General features: G+C 35.8%; 1 protein-coding gene across 6 annotated transcripts in view; it reads right to left on the bottom strand.

The window, feature by feature from the left end:
* The window catches only part of RXFP1 (relaxin family peptide receptor 1), a 139,332-nt gene that overhangs the window by 14,291 nt on the left and 104,316 nt on the right, over positions 1-20,725 (bottom strand). For 4 of the 6 annotated variants that reach the window (XM_063705623.1, XM_031010522.3, XM_055384760.2 and 1 more), the window contains 4 exons: positions 12,175-12,246; positions 10,369-10,440; positions 5,597-5,668; positions 987-1,058 (listed from right to left, as the gene is read on the bottom strand). In XM_063705623.1, the coding sequence (XP_063561693.1) occupies positions 987-1,058; positions 5,597-5,668; positions 10,369-10,440; positions 12,175-12,246 (288 nt within the window). The remainder of the gene's footprint in view (positions 1-986; positions 1,059-5,596; positions 5,669-10,368; positions 10,441-12,174; positions 12,247-20,725) is intronic. The other 2 variants (XM_055384761.2, XM_063705622.1) reach the window with 1 other exon arrangement.

Below are 20,725 nucleotides of genomic sequence, written 5' to 3'. Positions count from 1 at the left end.
CTTATTTGATTTTTTTCAGATCCTCACAGATCATGGCACAATGCTTTGTGTGTTTTAACTAATCAATAAATATGTGTGGAATAAATGCACAAGCATTATCTTTTGTACAATATTACAATAGCAGAGGATGTTTTACATCCTTGAAAATTTCCTAGTAATTTTTAATTAATAATTTTTTTCTAATAAAATGTCATTTTACTGAGGGAACACTCAAAATAAATGAACTGAAGCTTACTTTTTTTTTTTTTTTTTTTGAGACAGGGTCTTCCCCTGTTGCCCAGGCTGGTGTGGTGGTATGAACAGGGCTTACTACAGCCTCAACCTCCTAACTCAAGCAATGTTCCCACCTCAGCCTCCCAAGTAGCTAGGACCACAGGTGCATGCCACCACACTCAACTAATTTGCTTATTTTTATTTTTTTGTAGAGGCAGCGTCTCCCTATGTTGCCCAGGTTGTTCTTCAACTCCTGATCTCAAGCAATTCTCCTGCTTCAGACTCCCAAAGTGCTGAGTTTACAGGTGTGAACCACTGCACTCAGCCCTGAAGCTTATCTTTTAAGGCAATTCTTTGGCTCTAACAGAATTTTTGTCTTTTTTTGTGTGTGTGGTACAAGTAAGGATTTATATAATCTAGAATATTCCATCTTGGTGTAAAAACACTTATAATAAATTATAAAATACCCAGTGTTAAGAGAGTGAATATGCACAGATGTCTTTGAAGGGTCAAAGCAAACAAATCAACATAAGCTCCTAATGACTTATAGAAAAATATAAAATAATTCATCATAATTTTTTAATTTACAAATATATAAGATAAAACTAATAGTTGTCTGTTTATAGTTCAGCAAGCACTCATATGTTTTTGTGGAGCTAAACTAATGTCTTGGAAATAAAGCTTATGATTTGAAGTAAATATATAAAAATATACATTGTTAGTATTTAAAAAACAATTTTATCATAAAACTATCCCCATATGTGAATACTTACAGAGACTTGAGTTTGACAAGATAATCAAATTGGTTTGCTTGAATTTTCTGGATTGGATTATAGGAAAGATTCCTGTTTTTTTAAAAAAGCAGCAATAGGTCATTTCTAAAAACTACATGAGTAAAGCGAGTGAATCTGTTTATTTTGGGTTACTTTAACATATTTATGAACAAAAGTATACAATAACTCATAATGGATGAAAGACTTAAACTGTAAAATTATAAAATGACTAGAAGAAAACATAGGTGGAAAGCCCCAGGACATTAACCTGGGTGATGATTTTTTTGGATATTGCCCCAAAAATATAGGCAACAAAAGTGAAATAGATGAATGGGATTACATAAAACTAAAAAGCCTCTGCACAGCTAAGGAAACAATCAACAGAGTTAGGAGACAACCTGTGTAATGGGGGACAATATTTGCAAATCATATATCTGATAAGTGGTTAATATCCAAAATGTGTAAGGAACTCAAACAACTCAGCAAGAAAACAAATAAGCTGGTTAAAAATTAGGGAAAGGGCTTGAATAGACATTTTTCAAAAGAAGACATATAAATGACTAACAGGTATATGAAAAAGTGCTCAACATCACTAATCATCAGAGAAATGCAAACTGAAACCACAATATTACCTCACACCTTTTAGAATAATTTTTATCAAAAAGATGAAAGATAAGTGCTGAGGATGATTTGAAGAAAAGGTTGCCCTTGCATACTGGTGATGGGAATATAAATTAGTACAGCCATTATGGAAAATAGTATGGGGCTTCCTCAAAAATCAAAAATTGAACTACTACATGATCCAGAAATTCCGCTACTGGATATATATCCAAAGGACATAAAATCAGTATATTAAAGAGATTTCTGTACTCCCATATTCATTGCAGCATTATTCATAATAGCCAAGGTATGGATTCAACCCAAGTGTCCATCAAAGGATGACTTGATAAAAAAAAATGTATACATACACAATAGAATACTATTCAGCCTTAAAAAACACAGAAAATCCTGTCATTTGCAACAACATGAATGAATCTGGAGGACATTATGCTACATGAAGTAAGTCAGGCATAGAAAGATAATTACCACATGATCTCATTTATATGTGGAATCTAAAAAAGTTGAACTCATGGAAGTAGAGAGTAGAAGGTGGTCACCACAGGCAGGTGGGAAAGGATTGGAATATATTGGTCAAAAGGTACAAAAATTTCACTTAGAAAAGAGGAATAAGTTCAAGACATCTATTGTGCAACATGCTGACTATAGCAAATAACAATGTACTGTATTCTTGAAAATTGCTAAGAGAGTAGACGTTAAGTGTTCTCACCACAAAAAATAAGTATGTGAGATGACGCATATGTTAATTAGCCCAATTTAGGCATTCCGCAATGTATACATATTTCAAAACATCATGTTGTACTGATAAATATATACAATTTTTGTTTGTCAATGAAATAAAGAGATAGCAATAGCATTGGCCTCACAGGGTTGATTGTACATGTAAGTGAATTAATTAAGATAAAACACTTAGAACAGTGCCCAGCTTGTGGTAGATACTCTGTGATTTCGGTAGTGATAGACTGAGACCTAATAAAACATAGGCATGAAGGCGGAGCTGTCAAGAAAGGGCTGCCACCAGAGAAGTGGTAGGGGACTGAGAAAGAGCCGCACCTGCTTCACATTTTACCTAAGATCAGATATGGTTTAAATAAAATGAAATAAAATAATCTCATTTAGTCAAAATTTGAATTAATGGAATAATATATCATATCTTTTAAAATAAATCTTAAGTCATGAAACATGAAATGAAAAGTAGACTTCAAAGGGAATTTATTGTTATATTTTAATTTTTCAGAGATGGGGACTTGCTATGTTGCTCAGGCTATACTCAAACTCCTGGGCTCAAGGGATCCTCCTGCCCCAGCTTCTCAACTCACTGGGACCACAAGCACCTGCCTTCTTAAAGAGAACTGAAAGGTAAATTTAAATGGAGAAAATTTCAGAATCTTTGAAAAACAACACCTTGAAACAAGAATCATTGATTAAAGGAAACTTCTCAGGAAAATTTCTCTTTCTAAAATATTTAGACTGGGTGTGGTGGCTCATGCCTGTAATCCCAGCATTTTGGGAGGCCGAGGTGAGAGAATGGCATGAGCCTTGAAGTCCAATGTGAGCAGCCTGGGCAACATAATGAGGCCCCCATCTCTACAAAAACAAAATTAAAAAAAAAGAGGAAATAAACAAAAATATTTACTGAAGATTAGACTATAAGTTACATGGGGGATGGAAGGAACTGCTGGGGGAGCCACAGTTACAGAAAGAAGGAAAGAGAGAAAGAATGACAATGACAAATGGGTTGTATAAAAAAATGAAGTGGACTCAGCAAACTAGAAATAAAAGGAAACTACCTCACGTAATAAAGGATGTATATGAAAACCCACTCTCAATGGTAAAAGACCAAAAGCTTTCCCCTAAGAGTGGGAACAAGACAAGGATTCCTGCTTTTACCACTTTCATTCAACATAATGTTGGAAGTCCTAATCAGAACAATTAGGCAAGAAAAAAAAAATGAAAGGCAGGCATCCAAATTGTAAAAGAAGAAAAAAATGATCTCTGTTTACAGCTGATGTAATCTTATATGTAGAATATCCTAAAGATTTAACTAAAAAGAAATCCATTTGAACTAAAACATTCATCAACATTCCTGGATATAAAATTAACACACAAAAATCAGCTGTGTTTCTATATGCAATGAATAATCACAAAAGAAAATGAGGAAAAGAATTCCATTTACAATAGCATCAAAAGAATAATATACTTAAATAAACTTAACCAAGGAGGTGAAAGATAAATACCCTGGCAACTGCGAAACATTGCTGAAAGAAAATAAGGAAGACACCAATGAAAGGAAAGACATGCTATGTTCACAGATCAGAAGACTTAATATTAAGATGTCAGTATTGCTCAAAGTAAGCTACAGATTCAAAGCAACCTGCCAAAATCCCATTGCCTTTTTTTTTTTTTTTGCAGAAATATAAAAATCCATCCTAAAATTCATATGGAAAATGCAGGGAGCCCAAATAGCCAAACAATCTTGAAAAAAGCAGAACAAAATTGGAGATTTTACACCACTTAATTTCAAAACATACTACAAAGCTACAGCAATCAGTGTGGCACTGGCTGAAATACAGACATGTAGACTAATGGAATAAAATAGAGAGCTCAGGAATAAACCCACAGATATATGGTCAAATGATTTTCAACAAGGGTGCCAAGGACATTCAATGGGGAAAGAGTAGTCTTTTCAATAAATTGTGTTGAGAAAACTGGACATCCACATGCAAAAGAATGAAGTTGGATCCTTACCTTACACCATGTACATAAGTTAACTCAACATGTATTTAAGACCTAAATGTTAAAGCTAAAAACTATAAGACTCTTAGAAGAAATCATACAGGAAAAGCTTCATGACATGACACCAATGATATTTGGTGTTATTTTGGATATGACACCAAAAGCATAAGTAACAAAAAAAGAAATTTAAAAATTAGACTTTACATAAATTAAAAACTTTTGTGCATCAAAGGACACCATAATAGAGTGAAAAGGCAGCCCATACAAAGGGAGAAAATATTTGAAAATCATGTATCTGAAAAGAAGTTAACATCCAGAATATATAAGAACTCCAACAATCTAACAACTACAGAAAACCTGAACAATCCAATTGAAAAATGAGTGAATGACTTGAACAGATTTTTCTGCAAGAAGGTATCCAAATGGCCAATAAGCACATGAAAAGTTGCTCAACATCACTAATCACTGGGAACCACAAAACAAAATCACAGTGAGATACCATTTCACATCCATTAGCATGCCTATTATCAAAAAAACAGAAAATACCAAGTGTTGGGAAGGATGTGGAGAAATGGAAACCCTAGTATACTACTAGGGGAAATGTAAAATGGTTAAACTCCTATGGAAAACAGAATGAAACATACATTAAAAATAAAATGACAGAAATGTATGAAACAGCAATTCTACTTTTGAGAGTAGGTACCTAAAAATTGAAAGCAGGGTCAACAGATATTTGTACATCCACGTTCATAGCAACATTATCCACAATAGGCAAAGATGGAAGCAACTAAAATGTCCATTGATGGGTGAATAAACACTGCAATACATATACACAATGAAATATTGTTCAGCCTTAAGAAGGAAGGAAATTCATTTCTGCTACAACAGAAATGAAACTTGAAGACAGTATGCTAAGTAGAATAGGCCTGTCACAAAAAGATAAATATTCCATGATTTTACTTCTATGAGGTATCTAGAGTAGTCAAATTCACACAGACACAAAGTAGAATGGCTGTAGCCAGGGGATGGGGGAACGGTGAGTGGGAAGTTAGTGTTTAGTGGCTAGAGTTTCAGTTTTGCAACATGAAAAACTTCTGGAGGTAGATGGTGGTGGTGGTTGTGCAGCAATGTGAATGCAGCTAATGCTACTCAACTACACACTTAAAAATGGCTAATTTTATGTTATGCATATTTTACCACAATTTAAAAAATAATAAGATAAAGAAACGAGGTGGCAAAATTAACATCAGTCTTACAATTGTGACAGCTCCTTCAGGTCCTTGAATATAAGCGGTGGAAGATTTTCAATCTTATTACTTCCTAAATCCCTGGAGAAATAATTGCAAATATGTGATATTATTTTCTTAAGACTTTATTCATTGTTCTGAAATTCATTAGGAAACCACTATACAACTTTTCAACAATGCCATTGGTGAGTTATATTAATCACCAGAAGTCTAAAAATTTAAAAAAGGAGCAAAGTTGGAAAATATAAAAATATTTTATTCCATTTCATCATCCCCTGGAAGACAAATACTTGATGGTATTTGATCTTTTTTTTTTTTTGAGACCGAGTATTGGTCTGTCACCCAGGCTGGAGTCTAGTGGTGCGATTTTGGCACACCACAACCTCCGTCTCCCGGGTTCAAGTGATTCTCCTGCCTCAGCCTCCCCAGTAGGTGAGATTACAGGTGTGTGCTACCACGCCTGGCTAATTTTTGTATTTTTAGTAGAGACGGGGTTTCACTATGTTGGCCAGGTTGGTCTCGAACTCCTGACCTTGTGATCCAATTGCCTCAGCCTCCCAAAGTGCTGGGATTACAGGCGTGAGCCACTGTGCCTGGCCTGATCTGGTTTTAATCAATCGCATTTTCTCATTCTTTTAATTTTTGTGTTGTGCCCCTTCTTCCTTTGTTCTCTTTTTTTTTGTGTTAGAATAGATATATGGTTTGCGATCTTAATTTTTTTTTTCTGCTTAGGATTGTTGTGATTATTATGGAAGTGTATTATTTCAAGTTCGAGTTTCTTTCACAGCTGATATACACAGGATCTCATATTATCCTGGGGTAGGATACTTTGCATGTCATCTCATGTATGTGTAGAGGGTCTGCTTAACATGGTATGACCTCGTACCTTAGTCCTAAAAAGGTGTTTGACAGCAGCACCTCTTGTGGTAGCTTTGACAGTGGCAGCTCTCATGTGAAAGGCCTCAGATTCTTTTATACAAGAAAAAGTTTCAATAGACTTGAGCTCTGTAAGGTGATCAAGAGATACTAAGGGAAAGTCTAACCTTTTCTTCTATTCATCTCCAAATCATATTTGTTGCCACTGGGATAGATAGGAGAATTAATAGATGTATTTGTTATATATGCTGGTTTGCTTATAAGGCAAACGTTAGATTTTTTGACCTCGAAGGGTAGGACAATTTTAGACTGAGTTTTTAAAACTAAAAATAAGTGGCTAATATAATGTGATAAATATTATAAATGTCTTTGCTGCAAACTGAACCTGGAGACTATTGCTGTTAGTTACATATTTATCGGTGAATTGTCAACAGATTGTTCTGATTAGACAACTGAAGGAATTATTCTAAAATTCCACCTCTTTCATAAAGAGTTGGAATCTCCTTCAATAGCTTACTGTACCTTAGGAGATGAAATCAAAACCACATTGTGTGAGTGCAGTGGCACAAACGGCTCACTGCAACCTCCACCTCCCGGGCTTAAGCCATGCTCCCGCCTCAGCCTGCTGGGTAGCTGGGACTACAGCCATATGCCACCATGCCCAGCTAATCTTTGTATTTTTGATAGAGACTGGGTTTCTTCATGTTCCCCAGGCTGGTCTTGAACTCCTGGGCACAAGTGATCGTCCCGTCTCAGCCTCCCAAAGTGCTGGGATTACAGATGTGAGCCACTGCGCCTGGCCATAATGAACCTTTAAATATTCAAATGTCTTGCCATTGACTTTGTTTCCAGTCTCCTTGCCTACCACTTTCTACCCAAAGTAACTTTTCACCATGACCCGAATGCACTTCAGTATTTTAATCCCCATGCTCTTCTTTCCCTCCTTGTGATCTCATATTCATCCTTCTAGACTTCATTCAAACGTCATTCCTCTGTTTAACCTCTGAGCCCAGGGAGGTTAAGTGTTTTGTCCTTTGTTCTCCTATGCATTCCTCTTGCACACTTCTATTATAGCACATATAACACATATAGCACATATAACATCATACTACAACTGTTTCTGTACCTATGTGCTTCCTTTCTGAAACATGTGAGTTCTTTGAGTACAAGAACGATATCTATTCATCTGGGCTACCCAGTGCCTAGCTCAGTTTTGGACTAGCTGTTTTCTCCATCCCCAGTTAGAAGACTATGAATAGACTGAGTCTATCTGCTTCATCTTTAGTAAAAGTGGGGCACAATTTCAGTTCCTTGTATAGGAAGCCAAGTAAAATATTGATCATATTAGTAAATTAATGTGCAAACGGATTTAAAATGGTGCACTGGGATATTAAAATTCCAAATGTCTTGTTCAACAATTACTGGTGGGAGTGTGGGTTTTTGTTATCAGAGCAAATCCTGGCATATAGTTCTAACAGCATGAATCATGTAATAGGATAGTGTTGGCCCAGATCCCAAGTGACATTTGAAAGGGCCATTTTCTCAGCTTAAGTTTAGGAAAGTTAGGCTAAACTTAATTGGAGTCAAGGTCCATTTCTGAATGAACTCAGGAAACACCTTGTAAACTAGAGTAGTTGACTTTAAAAGCTCAAATTAAGTCACCCACGTGGCAAAGATTTTCTGTCACTAGAGCTACTTAAAGTCCTCTGTGACAAGTGAATCCTCTTTGTCCTCATTAACTCTGTTGGTGTGATGGAGCCTGGAGGGGCACAGAGTGTAGTTCAACCCTCTCTCAAAAGGACAGTTTAGATATAGACTCATCCAATGAAAGCTGTCGACTCTTAGAAAACATGCTATTTTTGTCCTGGTGAATCTGATTTTTCAGGTAATATGGGATTAGGTGCATTAAAGTCCACCTAATAATTAGCAAGACAAATTATTGGCCTTGGTTACCCTCTGCAGTTTGTATTATTCTTTCCTTTACTTCTGAACCTGGATTAGCATTGGTTATGCACTAAGCCCTTTGAGTTCATGTTCACTGTTGGTTATTGATATATAAAATCTGCACCTGACTGCCACCATAAAGGCTAGGATTTGAAGGAACTGTCCCTTGATATTCAGGTATGATTTCAAGTGGATGAAACAAGAAAAAGTATATAGTTAGTATCCCTTGACTAACTTGTATTCTAATGTCTAGATAATACTTTGGATCATCCAGCTGCATCTCCCCCTACTATTCAGACTACTTTCCTATGTGCTGATGATATGGTTCAGTTGTCACGTGCCAGGAGTTGCTACAACAGATGGTTGGGTCTATTTGTTTTTGAGATTTTCCTGCACATTTTGTGAATGATTGGTACTGACCACCAAAAAGTGTTTCAGGCTACAGATAAAATGTTGTGTTTTTAATGGCTCATTCCCTGATGTTTTGGGGCAGAATGCAGGATTGTTACCTGAGAAACGTTCCTGCTCCTGGCACATGTATTCCCTCTACCTAACATAAGGAAAAACACATTGTAACTTCTTGAGTGCCCAAGTAAGGTGTCCTGGTGTTATTTTCGTAACATTCTAATTGTATTCTTTAATTTTTATGGAAAAGTTTTAATAAATCAGTGTTCTGTCTAGCTAATTGTCAAAACATGTAGCTCTGTCCACATTCAGATTCTTTCCAGAAAGATGGATACTACTTGGGCACAGTGGCTCAAGTCTGTAATACCAATAGTATGGGAAGCTGAGGCGGGAGGATTGCTTAAGGCCAGGAGTTCTAGGCCAGCCCCAGCAACACAGAAACCCTGTCTCTACAAAAAATAAAAAAAAATTGGCTGGGCATGGTGGTGTGCTATAGTCCTAGCTACACAGGAGGCTGAGGTGGGAGGATCACTTGAGCCCAAGGAGTTTGAGGTTACAGTGAGCTATGATTGTACCACTGCACTTCAGCTTGGGCAACAGAGTGACACCCTGGTACTAGAAAAAAAGCAAACAAAAAAATGAAAAGAAAAAAAATTGACACTAAAATATAAAAAAATGGTCTGAAGGATAAGCACTTCATCCATTGTTCTACATCTATTTTATTCTGAAAATCAACTACAATGTGCTTAGAGCACAGGCTTTGGTTCATCATAGAATTGTTATAGTGCCCTTTGGAATTATGTCATTGGCATTAAAAAGGGGCATTATAAAAATAATTTATCTCTTCCATTATTATAGGTAGGAATATTATCCACAGTAGTGTCTAATTTCCTTATGGATCCAAGATTATCCTTTGGTTTCAGATCAGCAAAGTGGTATCTTCTAATCTATGGTCCCTGAATCCTAATCCTTTAGGAAACATAATAACAAATTTACTAGCCTGGCCAGCATGGCGAAACCCCATCTTTACTACAAATACAAAAATTAGCTGGGCATGGTGGGATGCGCCTGTAATCCCAGCTACTCAGGAGGCTGAGGCAGGATATTCACTTGAATCTGGGAGGCGGAGGTTGCAGTGAGCCAAGGTCGTGCCACTGCACTCCAGCCTGGGCGACAGAGTGAGACCCTGTCTCAAAACAAACAAAACAAAAAACAAAAACAAAACAAAAACCCCCCCACAAATTTACCGTCCTTCTTTAGGAGTAGAACAGAGTGGTGTAGAATGTATTTTATTTATTAATTTTATACTGGCTTTATTATTTCTTTACAGCTGTGTTTCCTTTAACCCACTTTCCTCAAATATTTATATTTTTATTTTCCATATTTTTTGTATGCCATCTGAATTCCTTTGTGGCTTGAGGTGTATATATGTAAATAATGCTTAGAAAGAGGAGACAAGTAATATTTCTTAAATGTATAAACACATATAAGTACAAGTGTGAAAAATAAAACAGTAGAAAGAAAATTCTTATCAGTGTATGTTCAGTCATACTTACAATTCATCCAGTTTCTGGAGAGGTGCAAAAGTATTTTCATTTAAGTGATTAATTTTGTTTTTCCTCATCACTCTGAAAGTAAAAAGAAAAACGCATTGTAACTTCTTTAGGTAACTGACAAGAATTACTAAAGAGAGGAACGGTATGCAGAAACAAAGATAATGAATATACAGTACATTTTTCACATAAAGACATTTTGAAGTAGTATAAATTATCCAATTTAATTTTAATCCTAAATTTCTCAAATGTTTTGATGATGATAATAATAGAAATTCAAAATTTTAAGTGAAATAGGGAGGAAGAGCTTTGCACGAGAAATGGTGAAAACCCCAACTTTTGAGAATACAGACTGCATATCTTGCAACCAAGAGCATAGGAGCTGTTTTAGACTTGTCTCTTCAGTATGCATAGCATGACTGTCTAACAAAATAGCCCACCCACCACAGCACTCCTACTCATTTGTTACTTGATGTGATTTCGGGCGGATCTGCCTAAGGAAGTCCACTCTTAGCTGAACCCCTTTAGAAGAATCTCTAATTTGGGATGCTGAATCAGTCTGTTTAACTCTTGACATTTCTGCACTGATCTCATGTGTTACCAGCTAGCCTAGAGGACCAACTCAGAACTAAGTTTTAAAGGGCTTTTAATTTTTTAAACATTGTATGACATGTCTTCAAATTGTCCTTTGCCATTTATTTCCTCACTGCACTCCAAACCATTACCACCATTTCCCAATATTCTTGGACCTTAAAAGCACAACACCTGCCAAGAGGAAATCCACAAATAATCTCTTAATACAGAGGTTTCCTTAAAAAATAAATACAAGTACAATAGAAAAGAAATTCTAAGTTTTTCAGATATCTATTTGTTCTGTGTCCTTCAGGTGCAATTTGGTTTCCTTTGGGCAATTACTATACACTATTTTGCATTATTTATATCAAGCACCCTGTACCTGAAGATTGCTGAACTCAGGAGGAGTTCAAACTGGAACTCATTGGAACCCATTGGAATGGGGGGAATTGGAGAAAACATATGGTAATATCAGTGAGAGCTATTGTATCGCCTATATACAGGGGTCCTGTGTAGTCTAGGATAATGGTTTTCAAATCATTCCTGTGGTAACACACAGTAAAAAATGTGTTTTATATTGGATCATAAAACACACACACACACACACACACACACACACACACCCTAAGGCTCATGAAACAATACATTTATTATCTGCATTGCAGTCTGATATAATCTATTCAATTAAATTTTGTTTCCCTTAAAAATGCTGACAAGGGTATAATAAATTGTGCTATATATTACTTTCATCACCTACTTACTAGTTGCAATCCATAGTTTGAAAAACATTCTGGTAAAATAAGCTGTGAATAGGAGAGTTGGATTTTTTTTTACTGAAGGAAGATCTAACATCCTTTACTTTTAACAGAAAATGCCATGTGAATTTAAAATAGGCCAGAGATGCATAAGAAGGAATTACACTCATTAACACTTTAAGGTTTATCTTGATGTCCATAATTACATCCTCAAGGCTGTGAACATTCAGCAGTATTTTGTTTTTCATTTTGATTGTAACTATTTTTTCACAATTATAAAGAAAAACTTAATTTATGCCATAATAATTTGCAAAGAATAAACATTCTTATAGGCTAAGACTTCAATTTAGTGTTTCTCAAACTGAGATCCAACAACAGACTCTTGATGTTCTTTGGGATTTTTTTTCCATAAAATGGGTGTTTTTAAATTTTATTTGTAATAAAATATAATATTACTTCAAAAGCATAGCATATTACTTACAAAACAGTTAAATTACTGCAGGAAATAAAAGTCAAATTTCTTAAATTATGGATATGGTTGCCTTCAAGGTCCCTGGAACATAAAAATAAAACGATACAGCTAAATCTTAATCATGGAGAGAAATAAATTGGTTAAAATTACTTGCCTTCTAATAAAATATCTTTTCTTTACATACTGCTTATTTCATATAGACTCTCACTTGTAGCCATTTCTATTACAGCTGAAATTATATATATAAATATCTAGATTATACACTTTTTTCTATGTTAAAGGTAAAAATGTTTTGCGTCCCATCTGTATCATGAGTGCATATGGGCATGTATATGAGAAATTGAAAAGAACAAGAAGTCAAATTGAAAACATTTGTTATGATAAACACCTAATTAATTAACCGATATTTCATAATGAACCATATGAAACATTTGTCCAAAGTTACCAATGGCATCATTTCCCTAAGTGGTGTGATTTTATTTTGCTACAGTCTGCATCAGATTCTATTATTGTTGCAAAAGCTGCTGCTGCCAAAACAATATTTAGCTCCTACCTTTCCAGCCTAATCACTCCCCAGAAAAAATTCCTCAATAATCTTTTACTATTGGGAATACCCTTATTTGCTTTTTATATTGTCTCAAAGGCCAGTGCAGACAGAGAGCAAACAGCAGACTGTCTTAGGTTCTGCATTTCCAATTCAGAGAGCTGCATATATCTCTATCTCTATCTCTACATCTATCTATCTATCTATCTGTCTGTCTGTCTGTCTGTCTGTCTGTCTGTCTATCTATCTATCTATCTATCTATCTATCTATCTATCTATCTATCTATCTATCTATCTATCTATCTATCTATCTAGATATCTAAATATAATCCTCCTGGGGCTCCCTTGCTGTGTGATGCCTATGTCACCATAAACCTCCTTATGGTCTAAGCATAAAAATGTATCAAAATTTTTATGTTTTACTGTCTCTTCGTGGTTATCTTGAAGTTACTCTTTTATTGTTCCTCTTCTTTCATAAGTGAGTATATGGTGGAACTTTATAGAGCAGAGGAAGAGAGCTGAGGTTTAGGGATAGACTTACAAAAGTAAATGCTGGCCCTTAAATCTATTCAGTCTCTTCTAACACTCAGCTTACTGGTCACCATGTAACATAAAGCTGTTCAGGAATAATTGTGACTAAAACATGTGAGCAGAAGTGTGATACAGCTATTAAAATCTGAAAGGAAACATGGAAAGTATTAATAGAAGTGCCTATACTCCACTGCCAACATGTGAGTCAGTTTTATTTTAGGTGCTGCATTAAAAATAGATGCTGACAAATCAAATATATCTGGAAAATCTGGAAGACCAGGATGTACGGTATCTAGAAATCAAGGCAATTGAAGAATATGGGGTGTATTTATAACAAACAAAAACAAAATGAGAGATATATTTGAAGTCAGGCTATAGAATATATCAGGGGTTTTCTATGTTGCATTGGGTTGCAAAATTAGATTGACTGATTGAGGGATATAAAACTCAAATTTAAACCCAATTTAAACCTATCTAGCAATCTATGATATCCAGAGAAGTTGTTTCTTTTTACTACAGGTATTTAGCACAGACAATGTATCATATCTCTATAGTTTTGTAGACAGGATTTTTGTACTACATGGGATATTGTATTAGAATCTTAAATGTGGATTCTAGATCACCCTTCCAAATTTCTGTTATTCTATTAAGTTGGAAGCTAATCACTTATAGTGCTACTTTTTTTGGTCTTAGTTTTGGCCAAGGCTTTTGGCCTTTCATAATGTATGTTATCCGTGACAGGGACTGGCCATTTCCTTCTATTTGGTTGCTAATCATTACCCTGAATCTACCACCAGGTGGTGATGCTCTCTTAAGTCTCACAAAATGTGCTTAATGAGGTGAGTTGATGTTCCTATTTAGTTACTTATGTAACTGTTTTCTATTAGGCTGGCAAAAATATTTGTTAGTACTAATTTACTAATTTGTGAAAATCAAAAAGAGGCACATATTGGGGCACAAATTAGGACATTTGATTAAATTGGTAGTTTAATTTTGAGTTTATTTTAACTTTGGGTTGTATATTTACTGTTTTTCCCCCCTCCCGTGTTAATAATAAAAACATTTGGGGTCACATTTGTATGATGTGTTTCTATGGGCATGTATATGAGCATACATATGAATATGTATATTTTCTTCCTAAAGTTAGGGTTTTAGTCCTTGATAAGCAGGGATCTGGTTTGCAGCATACCTCTTAGCTGAAGCAAAAACAACAACAAAATCAAAATAACACCAAAAAATCTGTTTCTTGCTCCCTAGCTGCAAGCTTTAATGGAGTTAACGAAGCTGTGTTTTTTTATTTTTATTTTTTACTGTGTTTAAACCACCACCCTTCCTATCTAATGAGCCTCTGAGACTAACCATTTTATTTTTCCCTTTATACCTGGTAGAATTGGATAAAAATGAAAACTTTGGTGGTTCTTCAATCTGAATAACAACAATAGCAAAAGACAAAAACTATAATCTTGTCTATTCTCCCTCAACTTGTCCCTTAGTGGCATTCAAAACATGAAAATCTTACTCTCTATCTGCTTCCTCCTCTACCTTTCACATTTCTGGCTCCTATTTCACAGAGAAAATTGAGGTGATGAAGAAGGGAAAAGCCCTTGACTTGCTGCCCGACATCTGTAAACTTACCTGTATATGCACCTGTTCTCTTTCTAGTCTCAGAGGAAGAGATGACCCTTCTCCTGTTTTAGGCTAATCCCTCCATCTGTTTTCTTGAGTTTGGTTTGTGTATGTGTATGTCCTAAAATATATGGTCAATTTTGGTGAATGTTCTTTGGGCATTCTTTGCTTTCAAGTTCATATCTATTAGGATTAGGTGCATGCACATATAACAGAGACCCATCTATAACAGCATAAATACGCAGAGTTGTTGGGGTTTTTTTCCCCCAGGAAAAAAAAAATCTAGAGTTGGGCAGTTCAGGGCTGATATGGTTGTTTTACAAAGTTGTTAGAAACCCAGGATCTTTCATATTCACTGATCACATGCCCTTGTCTTCATGGTACAAGATGTTGCTAAAGCTCAAGCCATCATATTCAGTTTTTTTTTTTGTGGATAAAGAAGGAAAAGAAATGACTTGCATCTTTCTCTTTAAGGAGATTTTCCTGAAGTTCTACACTGTAATACTTCGACCTCCCTAGTCAGAACTTAAGACGTATCCTATATGTGAATGCAGAGAAGTATGGGAATGTAGTATTTTAGCTAGTTATGTTGCTGTCCCAAAGAAAGCAGTTCTGTTATTGAGAAGGGGCACTGAAGTTTGATATACACTGATTAGCATTAACTTACTAATTATGTTATTTATTTATTTTGGTTCTACTTGATCTTTTATGGAGCGAGAAGTAGTGGATTATCTTTTTTTTTTTTTTTTTTTTGAGATGGAGTTTCACTCTTGTTGCCCAGGCTGGAGTGCAATGGCACAATCTCGGCTCACTGCAACTTCTGCTTCCTGGATTCAAGTGATTCTCCTGCTTCAGCCTCCCGAGTTGCTGGGATTACAGGCACCACGCTTGGCTAATTTTTTTTTTTTTTTGTATTTAGTAGAGACAGGGTTTCACCATGTTAGTCAGGCTAGTCTCAAACTGCTGACCTCAGGTGATCCACACGCCTGGGCCTCCCAAAGTACTGGGATTACAGGCATGCACCACCGCACCTGACCCAGTGGCGGATTATCTCTTACTGCTTATGTATGTCTACATTTTCTTTTGTTTTGGTTGCTATATTAATTTCTTTGGGGTGTATAGACTTATAATGTGATATCTTTTATTGGACATCGCAGTTATAGCATTAAAATGTCATTGTGTTGTTTAATGCACATTGGCCAGAATTCCACCTACTTAGATAAAATATATGATGCCTGCTTTCTTTTGTTTGCAATTACATGACATACTTTTAAAAACTGTGTATACTTAAGGTATATAGCCTGTTTTGATATACAGTACATAGTAAAATGATTACTACAACCAAGCAAATTAACATACCCATCACCTTACATAGTTAATTTCTTTTATGGTAAGAGTGCCTGAACTCTACCCTCTTAGCAAATTTCCGCTATACAATACAGTGTTATTAAACTATAGTCCTCATGCCATACATTAGATCTGTATGCTTATTCATCTCATAACTGTAATTTTGTACCCTTGAACCTACATCTCCTCATTCCCCCTGCCATGACCCATAGCCACGATTCTACTCTCTGTTTCTATGTGTTCAACTTAAAAAGAAATTCCACGTATAAATGAGATTACGCAGTATTTTTCTTTCTGTCTCTGGCTTATTTCACTCAGCATAATGTCCTCTAAGTTCACACATGTTGTCAAAATGGCAGGATCTCTGTTTTAAGGCTGACTAGTATTCCATTGTATATATCTACCACATTTTCTTTATCCATTCAACTGTTGTTGGACACTAAGGTTGATTAATATCTTGGCTATTGTGACCAACGCTGCAATGAACATGGGAGTGAAGATATCTCTTTGACATACTAATGGAATTTCCTTTGGATATATACCCAGAAATGGGACTGCTGGATCATATGGTAGTTCTATTTTTAATTTTTTTTTTTTTTTGAGATGGAGTCTTGCTCTGTCGCCCAGGCTGGAGTGCAGGGGTGTGATCTTGGCTCACTGCAACCTCCGCCTCCCGGGTTCAAGTGACTCTCCTGCCTCAGCTTCTTGTGTAGCTGGGATTACAGATGCCTGCCACCATGCCCGGCTAATTTTTGTATTTTTAGTAGAGATGGGGTTTCATCATGTTGGCCAGGCTGGCCTCGAACTCCTGAGCTCAAGTGATCCGCCCACCTCTGCTACCCACAGTGCTGGGATTACAGGCGTAAGCCATCACGCCTGGTCCTATTTTTAATTTTTAGAGGAAGCTCCATATGTTTTCCGTAATAGCTGTACTAATTTACATTCTCATCCACAGTGCACAAGAATTCCTTTCTAGCCACAACCTTGTCAACACTCGTCATCTCTTGTCTTTTTGATAATAGAGATTCTAACAGGTGTGAGGTGATACCTCATTGTGGTTTTGATTTGCATTTCTCTGATGATTAGTAATGTTGAACATTTTTGCATATGCCTGTTGGCCATTTTTAAGTATTTTTTGAGAAATATCTTCCCGGGTCTTCTTTCCCAGTCTTTTTTCTTTTAATAGGTGAGTTTAGCCTACTTATATTTATTGATATGATTAATATAGTTGGCCTTAGTCTGTTTTTTAAAAATACTATTACACGATTCCATAGGTTTAAAAAACTTTCACCTCAGGTTTTTTTTTGTGTGTAATATTTATCTTAACCTAATGGTGTTTTAAAAAATTTATTTCTTATGATATTTAGAAAGCTTTGTATATTCTATTGGCAATCTTTATAACTTTACTCAATGCACTATACCTTCTTTCTTTTGATGATACTAAGAAATGATAAAATTTGTGTACATTGTCTTCCTCTCTGCTCCTCTGCCTCTCTTTACCATTCAATATTGGTTAATTACATGCTTTTTATTAGTGTTCACCTTGGGAATACCACTGTCTATCTAATCTATGGATTTGTCCGTTGTTGTTGTTTTTTCCAGAGAGAAGTCTCCCTCTGTTGCCCAGGCTGGAGTGTAGTGGCACAATCATAGCTCATTTAAGCCTTGATCTCTCAGGCTCACGCTATCCTCCCACTTCAGCGTCCTGAGTAGCTGGGACTGCCTACAGGTGCATGCTACCATGCTCAGGTAATTTTTATTTTTTATTTTTTTTTGAGACAGAGTCTCACTGTCGCCCAGGCGGGAGTGCAACGGCGTGATCTCAGCTCACTGCAACTTCCACCTCCAGGGTTCAAGTGATTCTCCTGCCTCAGCCTCCCGAGTAGCTGGGATTACAAGTGCCCGCCACCACGCCCAGCTAAACGCTCAGCTAATTTTTTTAAAAAAATTTTTAATAGAGACAGGGTCTCACTATGTTGCCCAGGCTGGTCTCAAACTCCTGAGCTCAAGGGATCCTCCTGCCTAGGCCTCCCAAAGTGTTGGGATTATAGGTGTAAGCTACCATGCCCGGCCAAAGATTCATCAGCTTTAAATGACATCCTTTGTCTTTTAGCTATTTCTCTTTACAGTTCTATCGTTTTCACTTTATGTATTTTGAAACTGTTTACTCATTTAGGATTATCACATATTTTTGCTTAATTGATCTTTTTATTATTATATGATATCCCTCTTTATCCCTGGTGATAGTCCTTGTTCTGAAATCTTTTTCGCCAATATTACCATAGTCCTTCTGGCTTTTAAAAAAAAGTTGCTTTTCTTGTCTTTGTTTTACAGTGTATAATGTTTCTATTTTCTCTGATTGCCTTAAGATACTTTTCTTTATCTTTGGTTTTCAGCAGTTTGACTATAATTTATCTAGTTTTTCTCGACTTCTGCATGGATTTTTCTGAGGTTCTTAGATTTCTGGTTTGTTGCATTATATTAATGTAACAAAATTCTTGGCTATTATTTCTCCAGCTTGTCTTCTGTCCTGTTCTTCCTCTATTCTTTTTCTGTGACTCCATTTACACATTTGTTAGACAATTGTATTATCCTGCAGCTTTTGGATTCTGTTTTGCCTTTATTTTTGTCTCTTTTTCTTTTCGTTTCAATTTGAAAGCTTTCTATGACCTATCTTCAAGGTTGTTGATTCTTTCCTTAGCTGTGTTCATTCTGCTGCTAAGGCTGTTGAAATAATTTTTTGTTTCTCTTTTGTAGTTTCCATCTTTTTGCTGACATTTTCTTTATGTTCGTGCATATTATCCATCTTTCTGCTGTATTACTTAACTTATTAATCATAAGCATTTTAATGTCTCTGGAAGTTGTAAAATCTGAGTTATTGCTGGTTCTGGTTCTGTTGATTGCTTTATAATTTGACATGAACTTCTTTTTCCTTATGCTTTTGGGGATGGGGCTGTCTCAGCTTTGCTGTTCCCCCTTCTCCAGAAGCCAAACTCTCATAAGAGCATTTCCTGCCATGATACAAATGGGCACTACCCACTGCTTTGATCAGTGCAAGATCCTGGGTTGGAGTGGTTTTTTTTTTGTTGGTACCCTGGGGCAGAATGCTCTAGTTTCTATTCCTCCTATGGAAGTAATGGACCTTTGCCCGGTCCCTGGGTGCAAGAGGATTTTCTGTCCCACTCCCAAAGACTTGATGCTTTTGTTCCCTGAGACGGGTGAGTTTAGAGAAGAAGGTGGAGTTTTGTGTTGTGCTACCAATGAGGGCTCTGTCTGGTTTCCTTACCTACTCCTAGTTTTTCTTGTGGTTGGTGGAGATCAGTGAAAAAGAGCCTGTTAAAGATAGCTAAATCCCCTTGCATATGGGGTTCCCAGTTCTTTTAAAGCGCTATAGTAGCCCACACTTAAGCTTACAAGTTTATTAAAGTTTTAGTTTTCTTTGTACCTGCTTTCTCGCCAGCCAACTCTTCATCCTGTGCTCTGCCAAAGGTGAAATAGTATGTATGTCCCACATCTTCTTGTTGCTTGTTAGAATTCCATTTATTTGGCTACCTTATGACTGTAGCCTACTGATGGGCTCCACAAAATTATGACTTTGTAGATTACAAAGCTCTTTCTTATTGGTAGAGAGGAAGTACTGCTGTCTTGTGGCTTTCTATATCTTAATCAGTATTATAGGAATGGAAATGTAATATATGTAGTCTTCTGTGACTTTTTCTTGAGTAATTTATATGTGCTTGAAATTGAGTCATGTTGATTGAAGTACTGATAATTCATTAATTTTCACTGCTGTGTGTATGCGTGTGTGTGTGTGTGAGATCACATTTTACTTTTCCATTCTTTTCCATGTCTTCTAGTACTTTGCACTATTATGTATTCCCATCGTCTTCTATATTTTCAAGCTTTTCAGATTGACTTCTTTGGCTAATAAATAAACTTGCTTAATTTCATCTCAAAAGAAAAGTCTACTTTATTCTTGACTTTTAGTTCACCTTTGGCTATTGCCATATCTGTCCTTATGCTTGCTTATTACTTGTATTTCTTTTTTTTTGAATTTTACAACTTTTATTGTGGCATTTACAGTTTCTCATTGCTTTGCAAGAACTAATATAGGTTTCAGTTTATTGTCTTGCAAATACCTTAGAAGCATAATTTCCTGGGCTGTCATCTGTCTCCTTATTTTGTATGTATTTTTCCCCTAAATCAGAGTTAAAATGATGTTTGGCCAAGAAATCTGTCAGATTTTCTAGTTCATACTGTGCTAAATGAAAGTTCATGCAAGGTAAGAATAGTATGATTAGTTATAAAAAGGTGAATAATTATAAAGCAAAGTATTATTATTACTAGAATTAAAATCAGGATAATATTCACTATCAGGAATTCATATGGAATAAGTTGTTTTGGATAGCTAGAATTTACATATGAAAACTTTAGTAACAAAATTTTTAATTTTATATTTTTAATTTTAACTTTTTTAGTAATACATCTTAATCATTTTGATGTTTTCTGAAG

Source organism: Gorilla gorilla, chromosome 3, assembly GCF_029281585.2.
Source record: "Gorilla gorilla gorilla isolate KB3781 chromosome 3, NHGRI_mGorGor1-v2.1_pri, whole genome shotgun sequence".
NCBI lineage: Eukaryota > Metazoa > Chordata > Mammalia > Primates > Hominidae > Gorilla > Gorilla gorilla.
Note: the sequence above shows the minus strand (reverse complement) of the source record. Positions and strands in the feature narration are given on the sequence as shown.